Source organism: Cynocephalus volans, chromosome 12 (assembly GCF_027409185.1).
Source record: "Cynocephalus volans isolate mCynVol1 chromosome 12, mCynVol1.pri, whole genome shotgun sequence".
Classification (NCBI taxonomy): Eukaryota; Metazoa; Chordata; class Mammalia; order Dermoptera; family Cynocephalidae; genus Cynocephalus; species Cynocephalus volans.
The window spans coordinates 94,333,020-94,350,612 of NC_084471.1; the positions used below are offsets into that span (position 1 = coordinate 94,333,020).

The following is a 17,593-nucleotide window of genomic DNA, read 5'->3' on the forward strand; positions in this document are numbered from 1 at the left end:
TTTTACTTTCTCAAATTACAAGACTTTGACATTTTATATACAAAATCAATCACTTCAATTATGTAAAAAAAAAAAATTTGTTCAGGAACAGAAATTTCAAAGTCTAACAAAAACAGCAATACTCACTTTTTTACTTTGTTGCAAAAGGAGGCCAGAGTCATATTACTGCCTTGAGGTACCTCAGCCAGCTGAATGGAACAACCTATTGGCTTAAATAAAAACCACTAAATTAATACAGTTTGAGGTAGAGAAAAGATTAACACAATTCAACAATGTTTATCCTATTTTCAACATTCATTCAGATTTTATTTTTATTTTTTTATTAATATTTTAACTGAATTAATACTTACATGTAGAAAAATGCATAGATCTTAAGTATATAATTTGAATTCTGTGGAATACCTATAACTGTAATATTAATACCCCAATGAAAATATAGAACATTTCCCTCACTTAGGAAATTTTCCCCATATCTCCTTTTAATCAATCTGCACACTTGTTTGATAACTACTGTTATTCAAATTTCTATCACCATAGATTAGGTGTATATGTTATTTTGTTCCTGACTTCTTTCACTTAAGTGATATATATTTTTAAAATGTACCCATGTTGTCACGTATATTAATAGTTTGTCATTTTTATTGCTGATTAGTAGTATTCCATGTGTGACTAATCTATAATTTGTTTAGCCATCTCCTGTTGACAAACATTTGGATTGTTTTTAACTTTTCAGTATTGTAAAGAAAACTATTAACTTTTATATACAAGTAATTATGTGGACATATTCTTCATTTTTCTGAGAATATATACATAAATGGCTCAGTCATATGTATATGATTAATTTTCAAAGCAATAATTTTTGCCTTATGTATTGTGAAGCTCTGTTATTGGGTACATACACGTTTCAATTTGTTTTCTCTTCGTGATCAACAGTTTGATTATTATAAAATGACACTTTTTCTTTAATAATACTCTCTCTTAAACTGTACTTTAATAACCCCATCAGATTTCTTTTTCTGGTTGAATGCTAAGTCTTTTCATTTCTTTTACTTTCAACCTATCTGTGTCTATGTTATCGTAAGTTTGTTTCTTGAGACAGCAGTTGAGTCTTTCTTTTTTATTTAGTTAATTTCTGCCTTTTATTTGGTATATTTAGTCTATTCATATTGAAAATATTTATGGAGGTTGTTGGATTTAAGATTGCCATATTTATATCTGTTTCTTTTTTTATTGTAACATAGTTGATTATACATATCTGTAGGGTTCAGAGTTGAATATTAATACCTGTGTGCAATATGTGATGCTCAAATAAAGATAATTAGCATATTCAATATAATATAATGTAACCATTTTTCATGTCTTTACCAATTCCTCTCTTACCCTCTCCCCCCCTTCCCCACCTCTGGTAACCTCAGTTTATATCTGTTTCTATTTCTCTTCTATTTTATTTTATTCTTTTGTTTCCCCTTTTTTGGTTTATTTGATTTTTTTCCTATTTCATTTAATTCCACTGTTGGATTTTTAGATTTTATTCTTTGAATATCTTTTAGTGGTTGTGCTAGCTTTAGTAATTATAATATTCATCCTTAACCTATCTCAGTTTACATACAGTTAAATACTATACCATTGTATTTAAAATGTGAGAATTTATAACAGCAAAACAATATTTATCCCCTCCCAACCTTTATGTTTTTGTTGTTATATTTTTTCATCCACATACACAGTAAATCCCACAATAACATGCTATTATTTTGCTTTATTCAGCTGTCTGACAAAAATTAAAAAGTCTTTTGTATTTACCAATATACTTACCATTTTTATCACCCTTCATTCCTTCTTAGAGTCCATGTGGTGTCATTTTTCTTGTACCTTATACATTTATTTGTTATTTCTTGTGTACATGTTGGCTGACTAATTTTTGTCAACATTTGCTTATATGTCTTTATTATCAGTTTTGAAACATATACTCTATGGATATAGAAGTAAGTTTTTTCTTTCTTTTAAAGAACTTAAAAAATGTTATTTCATGACACTGGCTTTCATTGTTTCTGATAAGTTTGCTTTTATTCAGATTGTTGTTCCACTGTGTGAAATGCTTTTCCCTCTCTGTCTCCTTTTATGATTTTCTCTTCACATTTGGTCTTCAGATGTTTAAGTATATTGTGTCTACTTGTGCTTGGCCTTGTATTTATTCTGTCTGCGATTTGTTGAGCTTCTCAAATCTGTAACTTGATATTTTATACCAAATTCTATAAACTTTCTGAAAATTATTTCTTGAAGTTAATTTTTATCCCTATTTTTCTTCTCTCCTGCTAGTATACCAATTGTCCATATATTAAACTCCTTGTCTGATAAGTCTCTGAATCCTTTCTCATTTCTATGTAATGCTTTTCTTTTCTCTTCTTCTGTTTAGGTAATTTTTATTGCTTTGCTTTGAAGTTTACTATTTTCCCTGCCCTGTACTATCTGTTGTTAAGTACACCCAGTGACTTTTTTTATAGCAGATATTATATTTTCAGTACTAGTATTAGCATTTATTTTTGTTTGTGTTTTTATAGTTTCTAATTTCCTTTTGAGATTCTTCATTAAATTACCCATCATGAGCACCTTTTACTTTATCTACTTGAACATACTTTTAATAACTACTTTAAAGTTCCTATCTGTTAATTCCAACATCTGGATTATCTCAGAGTCTCCTTCTACTGATTGGGTTATTTTTTTGATTGTGGGTCATAATTACTTGCTTCTTTATGTATCTATGCATTTGTTACTATGTGTAGGATATTGTAGATGGCACCTTATGAATTCCTTTTTTTTTAAGTAAAGTACAGTTTTCCTATGGCAGGCAATTAAAATCCTTTTGGTATTGTCAACTTTGTTTTAGTTTTCTGTTGGGCCACATCCATTTTGGTTGGTGTAGCATTTACTTTAGAGCATGGGCTTGACTCTTAAAGGATGGCTTTGTGGAGTCTCATTTGAATGCCTAAAGTGCTCAGCTCAGTCTCTTTAGCTCGGCTAGAATTTCTGCACTGTATACATTCTACTTTGTGTGGTAAATTCAATCACCATCCAATTCTCAGCTCAAAGCTGACAATATTTATTAAGCCTCACAGGCACATGGCGGTACTTGGCTAAGAATGTGCAGTAAATCCCCTGTGTGCTTCTAACCCCCAACCGCTGCATAGCTCCTTTTTCTCCAGCACTCTGACCTGCAAATCACAGCCACTTCTACAGCCTGGAATTACAGGCTCTGACTCGTAATCTCAGTGATAACTGCTGCTGAAATTGGGACCTGCTACTTGCATAGCAGCCAGAACCTGTCCTCACACAGAAACCAGGATGATCACAAGGCACACTTTTCCCACAGATCAATGTCCTATACTGCCTGTTGTTCAATGCCTGAAATCAGCTGCTGCTTCATATAGTTTGTCTAACTTTATAGTTGTTTTCAGTGGCAGGGGAAGCTCAGTATTTATTACACTGTTGTGATCAGAATTAAATGTATGTTTTTAAAATTTATTGACTTTTAATTCACATCTGTTAAGGTCTTACCTCCTCTGCAAGTGCTTCTGACAGAATTAGGTGTTTCTTCTCTTATGTACTCACCCCCTCTGTCATTTTACAGGGTTGCCATTATGTGTGTGCAAGTTAATTTGAGCAGTATGCCATTCCTGAATTCAGGCATCATGTCTTTCCTTCTTTACATCTATTCCGCCTAGCATATCACAAGGAAGGATTTTATAACTAATTAAATAAATAAAAAATCCTTTTGCTTCAACCTGTAAATTGCAGCTGCTAATAACATTACTTCTTTTGTATTGTTTACTTCTGGTTTCACTTGTGTCTAGACTTAGTATAAGTAGAAAAAATCTTCAAATATTATACAGAAAACTCTATGGTTACTAAAATGATTAGAGAGTTACTAATGAAAGCATTAGGATGAGTTATACAATGATTACTTAATTTCCTACTCTTGAAATGATCACAACAGAAGTTGCCTGGCCCTAACATAATTTGGGGGACTCTGGGTAAAAAGACATTTTTCATACCAGTAAAGATATAAAATTTTAAATTATTACAGTGTGACTCAAAACATAAATATCATAAAATCTTTGTGTGCTTGTGTGTGTGCATAACACAATAACAATAGAAAATACTATCAGCTAAACCTCCAAATATATATTTTTATTCAGTAAAAGATAAGTACTATAACAGTGTATTTAGTTTTGATGAATCTAAAACTTTAAAAATACTTTTAAAAAATTATTTTCCTTTTTTTCCAGAAAAAAATAATTTGTTCAAGCACTTGAATTTAAGTAAGTTCTTTTTCAAAAGTAATATTAATAGATTTCCCTATTTAAGGTTAGTTATTTTCATTACCAAATTAATTCAATACATTACGGAATGATTCTTTCAGATTCGTATTTTTGGGTTGATGTATATTACACATACCTCTATGTTCTTTGGCCAGGTGCTTTCCCATTTCCTGGGTAGAAAAGAATCTTTAAAAAGCATCAGAGAAGGTTCCACAATATTCATATGTCGACTCGTTTCATTCTCTTCTTCTGGCATTAAGTCAGTTGAGGATGGATATATAGAATGAATGCTACTTTCAAATCCTATATAGTAGTTATAATTTTGATTGTCAAATTCTCTCTGTAGATTAATTTTATCTGAACTAGTGGATGATGAAGCTAATATATTGAATCCGGAGTCATCAGCACCATGATGTTTTTCTACAGGGTTTCCCCAGGAACTTTCTTTATTCATGTTTTGAAGTCTTGGTAGCACAGAAGGACTAAAACCAATTACTGGTGTCTTCCTAACTTGATGCCAGGAGAGCTCAGGGTTTTTAGAAGTGAATTCATTCAAGGATATTTGGTGTGTTTCATCTAATGAATACTTTTTTAAGTCCCAGTTTGGTGCACTGGGCACAAAAAAGGTGTCTTCTTCAATTTCATTCTGATGGAGAGGAATTTTATTACTGATTTCATCTACTACCTGATCAAAACCTAGACTGACTTGACTAGAAGAAAAGGGTTGATTTACGGAGTGAAATTCTTGGTGCCCATGCTGTTCTTCATGTGATTTATTAGGATTTAGATCAGCTTGCCGACAATATGCCATTCTTTATTTTATGTAACTGAGAGAGTTGACTCTGCTCGAATATCTCCTTGATGATGTTACAAAAGAGGGTAGAAATTTTCCTAGAAAAGGCATAAAAGGAAACAAAAAAGTCTTTAATTTGAAATAAAAGAGCTTGTAAGAAAGTAATATGATGAATAAATTTAAACAAGTGTTTTGAAGTTTTTTCTTAGCAAGTGAAATAATTCCTTGAGTAATGTAAAACTTCATCAAGGCTCACAACATTATGCATCTGAAAAGGAGAATTGACTTTGAATAGATTGATGAAATTCCTGTGGTAAAAAAATAAGTCCACTTCAGTTATGATCAGTAGTCATCATTCTATCCAAGGTCAATATTCTTCCCCTTTTGACTCCTTTTTCTACTGAATATGTGTTTGCTTATAACATCAGTACTTTCCTCTGTACACAATCATGCTAACGACCCTTTCTTATCAGCTAAACAATCTGTTGATTGGCAACTGTCCCATCCCTAGACATAGCCTCAACTTTTTTCTCCCCTCCACAACTAATCTTAAAATGGTTGGCTAGAATTTTTCCTCTTCTCCCTCAAACTCTAAACAATTGCAAAAACCTTTCATCCACTTCTCTAAAACTACTTCCATTAAGTTTATCAATGAACTTTATGTCAGTAATTCGAATGGCATTTCTCAGTCTCTTTTTAAGTTTCTCTCTCCATAGTATTTGATATCATTCACCAGGCTTCTTACTTTAAAATGTCTTGCTTTTTTACTTTTCTGTCTATGACACTGTACTCTCTAAGTTTTTCCTTCCTCTTCATTCTCAAGCACTCCTTTGCCTGTTACTCATTTTTCATCTGATCCTTGTCAGAGTTTATTTTCTTCTGAATTTTTCTCATTTTAAGTCATTTCATACCTTGTGGTTTAAATTACCATTTATTTGTCAATGACTCCAGCCCAGACCACTCCATTTGCTACTTAGTGGGTATATCAACTTGGATTTTAAAAAATATCTCCTACTGAAAGTCCAAAACTTAAATCACAATTCACCAAAGAACTGCCCCTTTTCCAGTGTTTTTTTGTGGCAGAAAATAGCCCAACCATCCACTCAGTTGCTCAAACCAGACACCAGCATTTCATCTTTGAATTCTTCCTCACTTTTATTCTTCTGTATGCAATAAACCACCCAGTCCCTGCAGGGTATACCACATAAATGTATCTAGAATCTATCTTCCTCTCTCTGTCTACCACTGCCATAATTCTAGTTTAAAGCTTTTATCTTCTCACCTGAAATGTTATATTGTCTCTGAAACTGCTTCTACATTTTCTGCAGTCCATGCTTATGCCATATAATCCATTTTTTCACACTGTAATGTTATATTCAAGAAACTAACCAAGTATCTCCCCTAATTATAATTTTTCAGTGGTTTCCTACTGACTCAGGTTAATGTTTATAATTCCTCAAGGGACTTGGAAGTTCCCCAATGACCTGGCTACTCAATCTCACTCTCTGCTCTTAATCAACTGGCCCTTCTCTTGAGTCCTCAAAAGGATTTGTTCCCTCACACAGCAGCATTTGCCCAGTCTTATTTTGGACACTCGTCTTTCTTGTTGACTGGCTAATTCTTTCTTATTATTTACTCGAGATGTTGCTTCTTCAAAAAAACTTCTTCCAAATGCCCTGACTAGATTAAGCTATTCTGTAATACTATCTACATTTTATACTTCTCATTGATACTAATAATCACACTTGTAATTACATATGCAGTATTTCTCCTTTCTATTAGATCAACAGACCATGCTGGTTTTTCTCACTTATAACTCAGCAAATACCCAGTACTTTGCTTCATTCAGAGTAGATGCTCATTTGTTGATTAAATGATTCAATAAATTTTTAAAAACTATAACCAAGTTGCAATTAAATGAAACTGAAAAGTATTTGCATGACTTTTATGAATTTATTAATTCTCTTAACAATTATACGTGTTGTGTGTGTATATGAAACACAAAACCAATTTTTAAAGGATAATTATAATAATGACTGTCAAGTACAATTCTCTATCAATCTTGTTTTGCAATGAAAACTGATTTTTATTATTTCAGCATTACAGATTTGTAAAAATTTATAAACACTGATAGAATAAATGAATTAGATATATTATGCTTTATATATTAAGTAAAGAAATTGAACTGATAGATTAGGGAAAAATTTTCAACAGTTGTATGTAAAAGGTGTATAGAATAAAGTGTTGACCAGAAAAACAAAATCTTAAAATATTATTTCAAAGCATTCTAATAATTTTCATGATTAACATAGATACCTTAGTATCTAGCCAAAATTTGTTTTTCAGGAATTGCCATTTTTTAAAAAACTTCATGTTTGTAGTGAAGGCTATGCTTCATTAAAGCAAATTATATTACTTCCATCTTTCATGGAATTCAGAATTTGTTAGCAAGTGTGACTTCGACTTTGACAACCAGACCTAATATCCTGTTCCTGTTTTCCTCAGTTTGACCTGCTCCTTCTTAGCTTATTATGCCAAATGTAGCTATGTTAAAGTGACTTTTGGTGGCTTTAAAACCTTTGCTTTCGAGGTTTTTAAAATTATTTTTTATTTTGTAGAGCCAGAAAGGAGGTCTTTAAATAAGGTATCAGTGCTCTGATGCTGAAATTAAAGATTCTTTTAGGTTGGACCACCTGGTTATTGTTAATAATCAAAATAATGATTATGATAATTATGCCTAACATTTTTCGAGCACCTACTCTGTGCTAGTGCTCTATATACATGCACATGTTTATTTGTATAGACAAATTTATTTCTCACTTCAACCTGTCAGATACATAGCATTATTACCACCACTGAACAAGTGAGGAATCTGTGGCTCACAAGAAAAATCAATTTACTTAAGATCTTAGAGTTTGTGTTCACAGATTTGTTTTAAACAGGAATTAAAGGGAAGCATGGGGTGAACGTGTCATGCTAGTAAGACATCTAGAATATCCTTGGATTTAGGCAGTGCAGCACAGTTATTAACTCAGCTCAAACTATCTCTACTGAAAAGGGTTAAAAACTTTAAAATTTTTATTAGTAAGAATACTTTTTCAAGTATTTCTCACAGCAAACTTGAAATGGGTTAGAAGCATATCTGAAAAAATCTCATTATCACGAGATAAAGGAGAATAAGATACTTTTTTATTGAAAATGTAATAAAAACAAAATCTCTTTGAGATCCATTTTTTTCAACATTAAATTTGGTTATTGTAGGGAAAACAGAATAATTGAGTTAAGCCTCTTCCACATTTCTTATAAACAAGTTGTGTGGGTGGAGTTAATGTGCATGTGCACACATGTATCTTTCTACTTCATTGCTTTTGCGTGTTCTGCAGTTTTGTGAAGCAGAGCTGGCTGCGGAGAGGTTGCGTCTAACAATAGAGCATGTTTACTCTGCTGGCAGCTGCTCAGTTTCAGTTTTTCAGTGGACTTTGCCAGTAGCGGTTGAGTTTTTGAGTTTTCTCTTTGTACTGCCTAGCTCTTAATGTTGTGTGTGCTGAATAAAGACTATTCCTTCTTCAGCCTGCATGTGAAGGGTCTGTGAATGGGCTCGAGGGGGTCTGTGAGCTTCAGACCCAACCCTAGCTCTACAGTTATTTTAAGGAATTTCTAATAATTATAAATATCCTCTTTACCATTATAATGTAAAAACTAGAATATTTCTTAGTTTATACACAAACAAATAAGTATGTTATTTAGTGCCAGCTAGTAAATGTTTGTATTCTGGATTATGAAGTATTGTATAAAATAATTAAAAGTCATATACCTTGACTTCGAAGCAGAACTGCACATGTTTAGCAGCAATTATGACATGATTGAAAGGGCATGGCTGTCAGTCCCTGATTTAAGTAAGAATCTGATGAACTATAGAAAATATGTGTGGTAGGCAGAATTATGGCCTCTCAAAATTCCTGTGTTTTAATCCCTGGAACCTGTGAATATGTTAAGAACATGATGAAGAAAAATTATAGTTACTGATAAAATTAAGTTTCTTAATCAGCTGACCTTAAAATAAGGAGATTATTTGAGTGGGTTCAGTGCAATCACAAAGATCCTTAAAAGTTTGAGAGGGGGATAGAAGACAAGGTCAAAGTGATGTGATATAAAGACTTAACCTGCTTTTTGCCAGCTTTGAAGATGGAGGAAGGGGCCAGGAGCCAAGGATTGTGAGCAGCCTGTAGAAGGTGGAAAGGGAAAGGGAATGGATTTTCCCTTAAAGTCTCCAGAAAGAGAGCAGACCTTACGACATCTTGACTTTCGAACAATCACCCCTGTTGGACTTCTGACCTACAGAACTGTAAAAAAATAAGCTTGCGTCATTTTAAGACACTTAAGTTTGTGATAATTTGTTACAGCAGCAATAAAAAATGAGTTCACTATGCAAACCAGAAGCTTTCTTGATTGGAAAATCAGGGACTAAAAGAAGTATAGAAGACCACGCGAAAAAACAGCCCTCTATTTTGTTGGAAAGTTCAGCTAAATTGAAACAGGATATTTAAAAGGTGTTATTAGTAATAATAACTGTAATTGCTTGTAGCACTCTATTCATTTCAACTTGCAAGAGATTGGTTATTATTGAGGGTTAATTACTTATTTGGTTTCAAAGAGAAAGTACAGACAAAATTTAGGCACCTATCAGAAAAAGGGCAGCTCCTGCCAGCTGCTTCTATTTGCGAAATCAACAAAGGTGTAAATATCATCCAGCTAGCTCCAATGTTCAGAATGGGAACAAAAATGCTTATTTTTCAAAAGAACAAAGAACAAAAAGAACCTTTCTGAAAATGTCTGTTCTTGATCCAAAAAGTTCTGGCTACATTACTAAGTATATCCTCAGGGGAGAGATGAGAAGAGGGTGAAAGGAACAAATTATGGGATTGAAGGAAAATAGCCTTTATTTCAGATAAATTTTAGGCATAGAAAATTTACTATTTTTAAAATATATATAAATATCATGGAAGATAAAGACTGTGCCGAGATAGGACATGTCAATGTCTAATCAAGCTAAACCATCTGTATTTTCAGTAAGATGGAGGAGAAGCCTATAACTATGGCAGATAACCTGGTTACTTGGAAGACTGAGCTGGAAGGATGATCTTAAATTTCCAAGTCTGTCTTCATCTGCTGAAGCACTTGTATATATCACACTGGCATGTACACAGGCACACACACACAGAAGTGTTTTAGCTAGACATAAATCTGTCCTTCCTCAGCTTAATTTGGGTATGAATACAAAGAAGACAACAATTAAATACATATATTTACCTTTTATATTATTTCCATTACCCCATTTTCATTTCTAATTTAAAGGTAAACATTTTACTATTTTATAAGCTCTGATATTATTTTCGCCTAAGTGAATACAAGAGGAGCTTGGGGAAAACGTTAATTTCCAAACAGTCTCTATCAGCTGCCCTTTTATATAAACAATTGGCATTTTCCTAATCACATATAATCCTACAGAAGCCTCACTTCCCATTAGACTGCTTGAAGGTTCTGGTACATGGAGAATTTTAAGCTGTCACTTATTTTTATTTTTGAGAAATATGGACATTAATAAACCAATTTATTTATTCATACACTTATGTTTATTCATACACCTTGCTCATTTGCACATTTATTTATTCAGCTATCCTCAAGTAGTTAGTTCATAGCTAAACTTGTTATACAGTGCACTATGAGAGGTACTTGAAAAGACACAGGCTTCATTTTATTTGGGGAATTTCATATAAAATACTGTTAAGCTTATTTTGCCTAGAAAAAGCAGAAGTAAAATATGAAGAACATATTTAAGGTCTCTATGTTGGGTATGTTTTGTTTTATTTTTGTGACCGCGCTCAGCCAGTGAGCGCACCGGCCATCCCTATATAGGATCCGAACCCCCAGCGGGAGCGTCACTGAGCTCCTAGTGCAGCACTCTCCCCAGTGCGCCATGGGGTTGGCCTGGTATGTTTTGTTTTAGAATGTGCAATATGTCAGAGATAATTTTGTGCAGGTTATTGAGCACTGGTTTCAAGAATGTTTTGATTCCTACATGTTTAAATTTTCATCCTTAAATATAATAAAGCAGTCGAAATAGTAATTTATTCAATACCTCCGAGTGTGTCTTAGTAGTAAGACAATGAAAAGTGAGCCTCCAGCTCTGCTTTAACAAATTTGGGGGAAATGATCTAGTAGGAACAAAGCCTGCTTCTTGGGAGGACAGAGGGAGTTGGGGAGTACAACATGGACTCTGATGGGAGGAAGCTCACAGATTCAGTCCTGATAGACCTTGGAATAGGACACTTGGTGGAGGCTGCATAAGCAGCACAACCTAGTGGTACTTTGGGAAGAGTCAATGATTCTTCACCTGTTGTCAGACAAATCTACCCCGAAGAGAATTCCAGCACAGTGGAACTTTTAAGTGATTAGCAGTCATGGCTGCTGTTTACCTACTTAAACCAATATATTAGTCTCTGTTATTGTGTTCTATTAGTAATGAATGAGTGAACTAGAGAATCATTTTCAATAATTTATTTGGTGTTCAGAGAAATCTTTTTCATTAAACCTAAAAGCAATAGCATTAAGAAAGAAAGATTGCAATTTATCAAAGTGAGTTGGGCAGGGTTTTAAGAACAGAAGATTCCTAAGCTAACTTGAAGTAAGAGTGGCAGTTTTCCAGACAGTTTGAGAAGAGGAGAAGACCCTTGATTTGTGTACCAGACAGATAATATTAATTTTGCAAAGTCTAGGAGAACAATAAGAGAAAAACAGGAATAGGAAAAAGAGATGAAAAGCTGTGGAATACAGAAAGAGAAAGATGAAGTGAAGGAAGAAAGGTGAAAACAGGAGAAGACACTCTGCTGCAAACAACGTACTAGATCTTGAGTCACAGCAGTGAAAGAGACCAACGTGGCCTTTCAGCCTAATAAGAAAGAGAACTGTCATAAGACTTTTTGGTATCAATACCATGTACCAGAAGAAAATGGTGTGATATATTTAAGATACTCAAGAAAAGAAAGTTAAAGTAAGAACCTAAACTGACTTCAAATTAAAAAATTTTTAAACTATTGTGACCATTCAAGAACTCAGGGAATATTATTCTTATGGGCTATTCACTAATAAACTCCCAGAGAATGATGGAAATATATCAATTGTTGGTGACTGTTAGTGAGCATTAAATATATACATATTATTTTAGAGAACTCAGATAGATGAGAGATATATTGAAGGGAGTTTAATATGGCTATCTGCACTGACAATGTAGATGCAGTTCAACTTTAACAAAAGGTGGGGGAAATTAAGAAGACATACAAATTATTTCTGAAAACTTTTAAAGTTAGTAATATGGCTGATTCTATTAGAATTCCTATCTTCAGAATATTTGTATGTAATGCTGAATAAAACAAGTGAGTAATTCTATCATCCCCTGTGCCCTTGAGAACCAGTATTCTCTGTAGTACGAAATTAGAACTGAAAGTATCAAGATAAACTCCTGAGGTTTTAAAAAAATCAATCAATCAACCAATCAATCAATCAATCAGTCTATCTCTCACTTGCTATAGCTTTGTTTCTTGAAAAGGCCTAGAAATAATGTCCATCCTATAGCAATAAACATCCCTCATCTCCAGACTGTAATATTTAATACCATTTCCCACTAAAAGAAAACAAGGTTGCTAGGAGGACCAGCTGAATTTCAGATCTAGGGCAGATAATGTATGAAATGAGCTAGAATATCCTGTTACTGTAGTTAGTAAGGAAGATATCAAAGGATGCAAGAGTGCCCATCCAATTTGAAAAGAAACCCACTGGCCAATCAGCATAATAAATGAATTAAAATACATCAAATATATTTAAATACATACACACACAATCAATTAATTGTCTTTGTACAATGCACGTTAATAAGTACATATACCATCAAAAATTTATTTTCTCTTTTTAAATTTGAAATTGTCACTGGGTAGCTAAGTAATAGAAGAAGCAAAGTTTCTCTTTGCAGAAGAGAAATAAATAAATTAATAAGAAAGAATGATGAAATTGAGTTGCAAATATTTTACAATAATTAATGAATTATAAAATCTGGGCATCAAGCATTGGTGGCTGCTAACATCACAAATAGAGAAGCATCCAGGAATTTTGTGCTTTCTTAATAAAGAAATTAAATAGGGTGAAAATCTGTACAGAAAAATAATCTGGTTTCTTCAAAAAATAAGTTTATAGGAAAATAAAAAGAAATGGAAAAGAAATACATTAATTGAAAAAGACTTAAAAACATTCCTACTTCCCAACTTCCAACCCCCTCACTTACCCAAAAGTAGGCAAAACAAAACCATTCACTTTAGGAATACACACTTGATTGATGAAACTATATAGAAAACTACAGAAGTGATATCAGAATAGTGTTTACTCTTGGGGCATTGTGATAGGGGGCACGAGTGGGCTTTGTGAATGGCAGAAGGGGCTTATCTCTTGATACAGGGTGGTTACAAGGTTGTTGAATTTATAATAGTACATTAAGCTGTACATTTATTTATGTAGTTGCTAATGTCTTAAAAAAAGAATAGGTAGTATGATTTGTTGGAAATACAGAGCTTGAGGATTTGTACAAAATCTAAGTGATGATGCTGCATAAGTAGTTGTACCCATGGTTCTTGAATTCAGGAGATATATCTTGTAGCTGAATCGATGAGCCTTGTTTTAAAGAGGATTTGGAGATTAAGAACAGATATAATCAATATGAATGAAATTCTACTTTAGGAGACAACCAATATTTAATGGATGAACCCGAAAAAGAAAAGTACAAAATAGTCTGAGAGGTGGGAAGAGTACTGTAAGCCACTGCCACCAAGCTTTGTCCACTGCTGGCCCTGATAAGACAGAAAAAGGGAGAGGAAACTGTTTCTGGGAAGTTGAACATAGCACTTCTGCTCACATCCCAGGGCCTGAATTGATAACCACGAGGACGGCTGGGAAATGTAGTCTCTTATTGTGACGCCATGGGCCTAGGGGGAAAAAAAAAAAGAATTATATAACTAAAAGAAAAGAATGACCTTATTTAGAACATTCATGACGGCATAGTTTTGAAGTTCACTGGGAGTGCTGGAATTACAATGTGAAATGAAGGTGCTGAAGCAGGTGCAACTAGAAGCACAAATTCCTAAGGAATGTAGAGCAACTAGGTCAGCGGACATCAGCAATTAGAAGGGACACTGGGTAGAAGGGCAAGATGTCATGGGACTCTGAGTGGAGTTTTACACTGTGTTCAAAAAGAATGGCCTGGAAGACATTGGCGATCTAGAAGAATGTCTCTGGCTTTACCTGCTGTTCCCTGGTGTGTGCGGCATGGGAAAATGAACAGGTTCCTCCAGAGAGTTACGAAGAAATGGAATCCTGGAGAGAGTCACATTTCCCGTTAGGAAAAGGAAGGAAGGAAGGCCGAAGAAAGCAGCAAAATCTCAACCAGAAAAAGCACCTCCCACTACACATTTTACAAATCGGGATTTCTGTCACTCTTCTCGCTTTTAGGGGATTGGGAATATAAAACACTATTTAATCAATTTCTCTGTAATTCTTAAAATTATATTTCAAATTTAATTTAAATATCTTTCTTAAGAAGATTTTTTTTTAATAACAAAAAAAGTTGGGAGCATTTTTGGTAAATAACTTCAGGCGTGTCAAAGTTACATTTTTAGAATATGAGACCACTCTTTAAAGGGATGTGTATTTATAAAGCATTATGTATTTTTATTATAAAGCACCAGCAATAGATTGTTATGTCATTTTAAAGTGTCTAGAATCAGAATAAAATCATGAACAGTTGTATGATCAGGCCAAATTTCATAGCATCCTGGTCCAAAGTCATATGGACTACTTTGATAACTTTTACCTGACCCTGGACTAAGCCCTTAAATATATATATATATTTTTTAAACAATGATAGTCCTTGGGCCACATTTAACACTATTCCCAAGGTTCAATATAATAAACTAAAGCAAAACTTGAGCACCATCTAGTCTGAGGGAACAAGGGTAAATAGAATAAGAAGATGGACTCAGGAGCGTCTCTTCATTCTTCATTAACAGCCACGTGACTTTGGGTAAAATAATTAACATTCCTAAATCTCAAATTTTTAATTAATAAAAATGAGATGCTAATAACTACCTTTCATAAGAGTTAATAAATACTGTATAATGATAATTTGTCAGTGTCTGACAAATAGCAGACTCTCATTTTATAATTGCTATTCTACTGTATCCTCCAGTGTGTAAATATTTATTTATTTTTCCTTTTTTTAACTTGATTTTTTTGTTTTTTAACTGAACATATCTTAGCAAAATTTTTCATGCACGTAAAAGTTTACCTTATTTTTGTAAATATTTAACTGAGAATGGAAGTAAGTAGCAGAAACAAATAATTCAATAGCAGTTTCTTCTTTGAGGAACTCCAATGTGGATCTGAAACCAAAGTGGTAAATAGTTGTATCTCATAAGTGAAATCTCATTACATGGTAGTGGCTTTCTGGGACAGGGTTTAAGAACTGTGTGGCTGAAGAAAACAGCAGAGATCATACCCCATGACTGCTGTCTTCATGGATGCAGGAGAGGGGAGAGAAGGTACACATGCCACATGCTATATAGATCACTATTCTAGTGGTTGGAAACACATTTTTCACACACACACACACACACAAAATCTAAATTTCTAAATTTAGAGGTGAATTATTCAAAATATCAAAACTATGCAAAGATGCTTGATTAAGAGTACTTAAAACTGTTAGTACAAGTATATATTCTCAAGAAATCTAAGTTTCAACTGAAACTTTGACAAAGTTATTGATATAATGAATGATAAATATGACTTGAATATGATTTACAGAGAGATACTAAAGATTTCAAAAAGGCGAATATAGGTAAAACCAATAATAATGTGAATAAATTAATAATTTTAATACTTCTAGGAACATTTTTATTTTACCAACACATGCAATGATATGTACCAGTGGGAATTCCTTTTAAAGAATATGGCTAATATATGTTGTTTAAATAGTCACATTTTATTTTTATTATTTAAAACAAATATTTAAAAGGCATCTGTCATATGATTTACTGCATAGGAAATACAATTGGACTTCATTTGCAAATTAACATAGTATAAGCATTAAGTGAATTAGCATTTAAAGGTTGAATGAAAGAACAGACAGGAAGACAAATTCATAAATCTTTAAAACAACCTGAAAATGCGTATAAATTACAAAAATAAAAGATGGTTCAACAGACTGTGAGGTTAGTAAATGAGTTCCATTTCCTAATATTAGAATAAGAATAATAACAATAAAAACCAAGGTTTTAAAGATCAGTTCAGTTGACTTTTTTTTAGAATGGGAATTGGCTGGTAATAGAACTCAAAATATTAACCAAATATTAAAAACAAACAAAATTCATTCATAGTATAACATTACTAGTCACAAAGACCAACATCCATTCAGTCAACTAAATTTTCACCATGTGTAAGTCAAGGCAGATCAAGTGGGAATAGAAGGAAACACACACACACACACACACACACACACACACACACACACACACACACACACACACACACACACACACACACACACACACACACACACACACACACACACACACACACACACACACACACTGGCTGGCACTTGCTTTATTATCTGAAAGAGAATAAATCTGCAGCTTGAAAAACAGTAGGGAGATGGCTCATTTCCTTGCTACTGCCTAACTGAGAGATCTAGGGTCTGATCAATTCTCCCTACTACCCTAAAAAGAATATCTGTTGCTCAGGGGCACTGCAAACCTTTTGGTAGCAGCCAAGGCCACTTTACCCTTCCCCCTTCTGCATGCTTTCTAAGACTAAAATTTGCATTAATGTAAAATGTCCAGAGTCTATGGTGGTTATGCATTTGGTTTGCTGCACGTGGAAATGGGAGATGAGTATTTAGAAAGTGAGATGAGAAAGTGCCAAGAGAAAGCAAAAATAGACCACTTCTGGCAAAAGAGTTATATATTAGACTTACCTAGAATATGTAACTCATCTCAAAGCAGTCAATCAGATAAAAGCAAGACAGATGAAGTCCAGAATTTAGAGAAAGAAAGTGACTGCTAGTGACCAGAAATTAGAAGAGGTTTTTTCACATTTACTATTTCTGTAGCTGAAAATCTGATAAACATGTTCTAACAGCAACCAGGTTAACAATGAGAGGAACCAGAATAAACTGCAGACATTACTTATGAGTAATCAGTGGAGAGAAACCAAAGGATGAGTAATTGGAAAAAAAATATCAACATAGACGTGAAAATATTTTACAAGAAATAAAATGAGTGCTTAACAATCAGGACATAAAAGAAGATATTATCTCTGAAACATATATGCTATATATACCCAAGTAAGTGTTATAAAAAATTAGCTACATATTCTTTATAAAATT

At 33.4% G+C, this 17,593-nt stretch overlaps 1 protein-coding gene across 1 annotated transcript in view; it reads right to left on the reverse strand.

The window, feature by feature from the left end:
* PIK3C2G (phosphatidylinositol-4-phosphate 3-kinase catalytic subunit type 2 gamma) overlaps positions 1-17,593 on the reverse strand; it is a 372,771-nt gene that overhangs the window by 346,744 nt on the left and 8,434 nt on the right. The window contains exons 2-4 of the mRNA XM_063075729.1: positions 9,397-9,452; positions 4,453-5,207; positions 127-209 (exon numbers count right to left, since the gene is read on the reverse strand). Coding sequence (XP_062931799.1) covers positions 127-209; positions 4,453-5,127 — 758 coding nt within the window. The 5' untranslated portion in view covers positions 5,128-5,207; positions 9,397-9,452. The remainder of the gene's footprint in view (positions 1-126; positions 210-4,452; positions 5,208-9,396; positions 9,453-17,593) is intronic.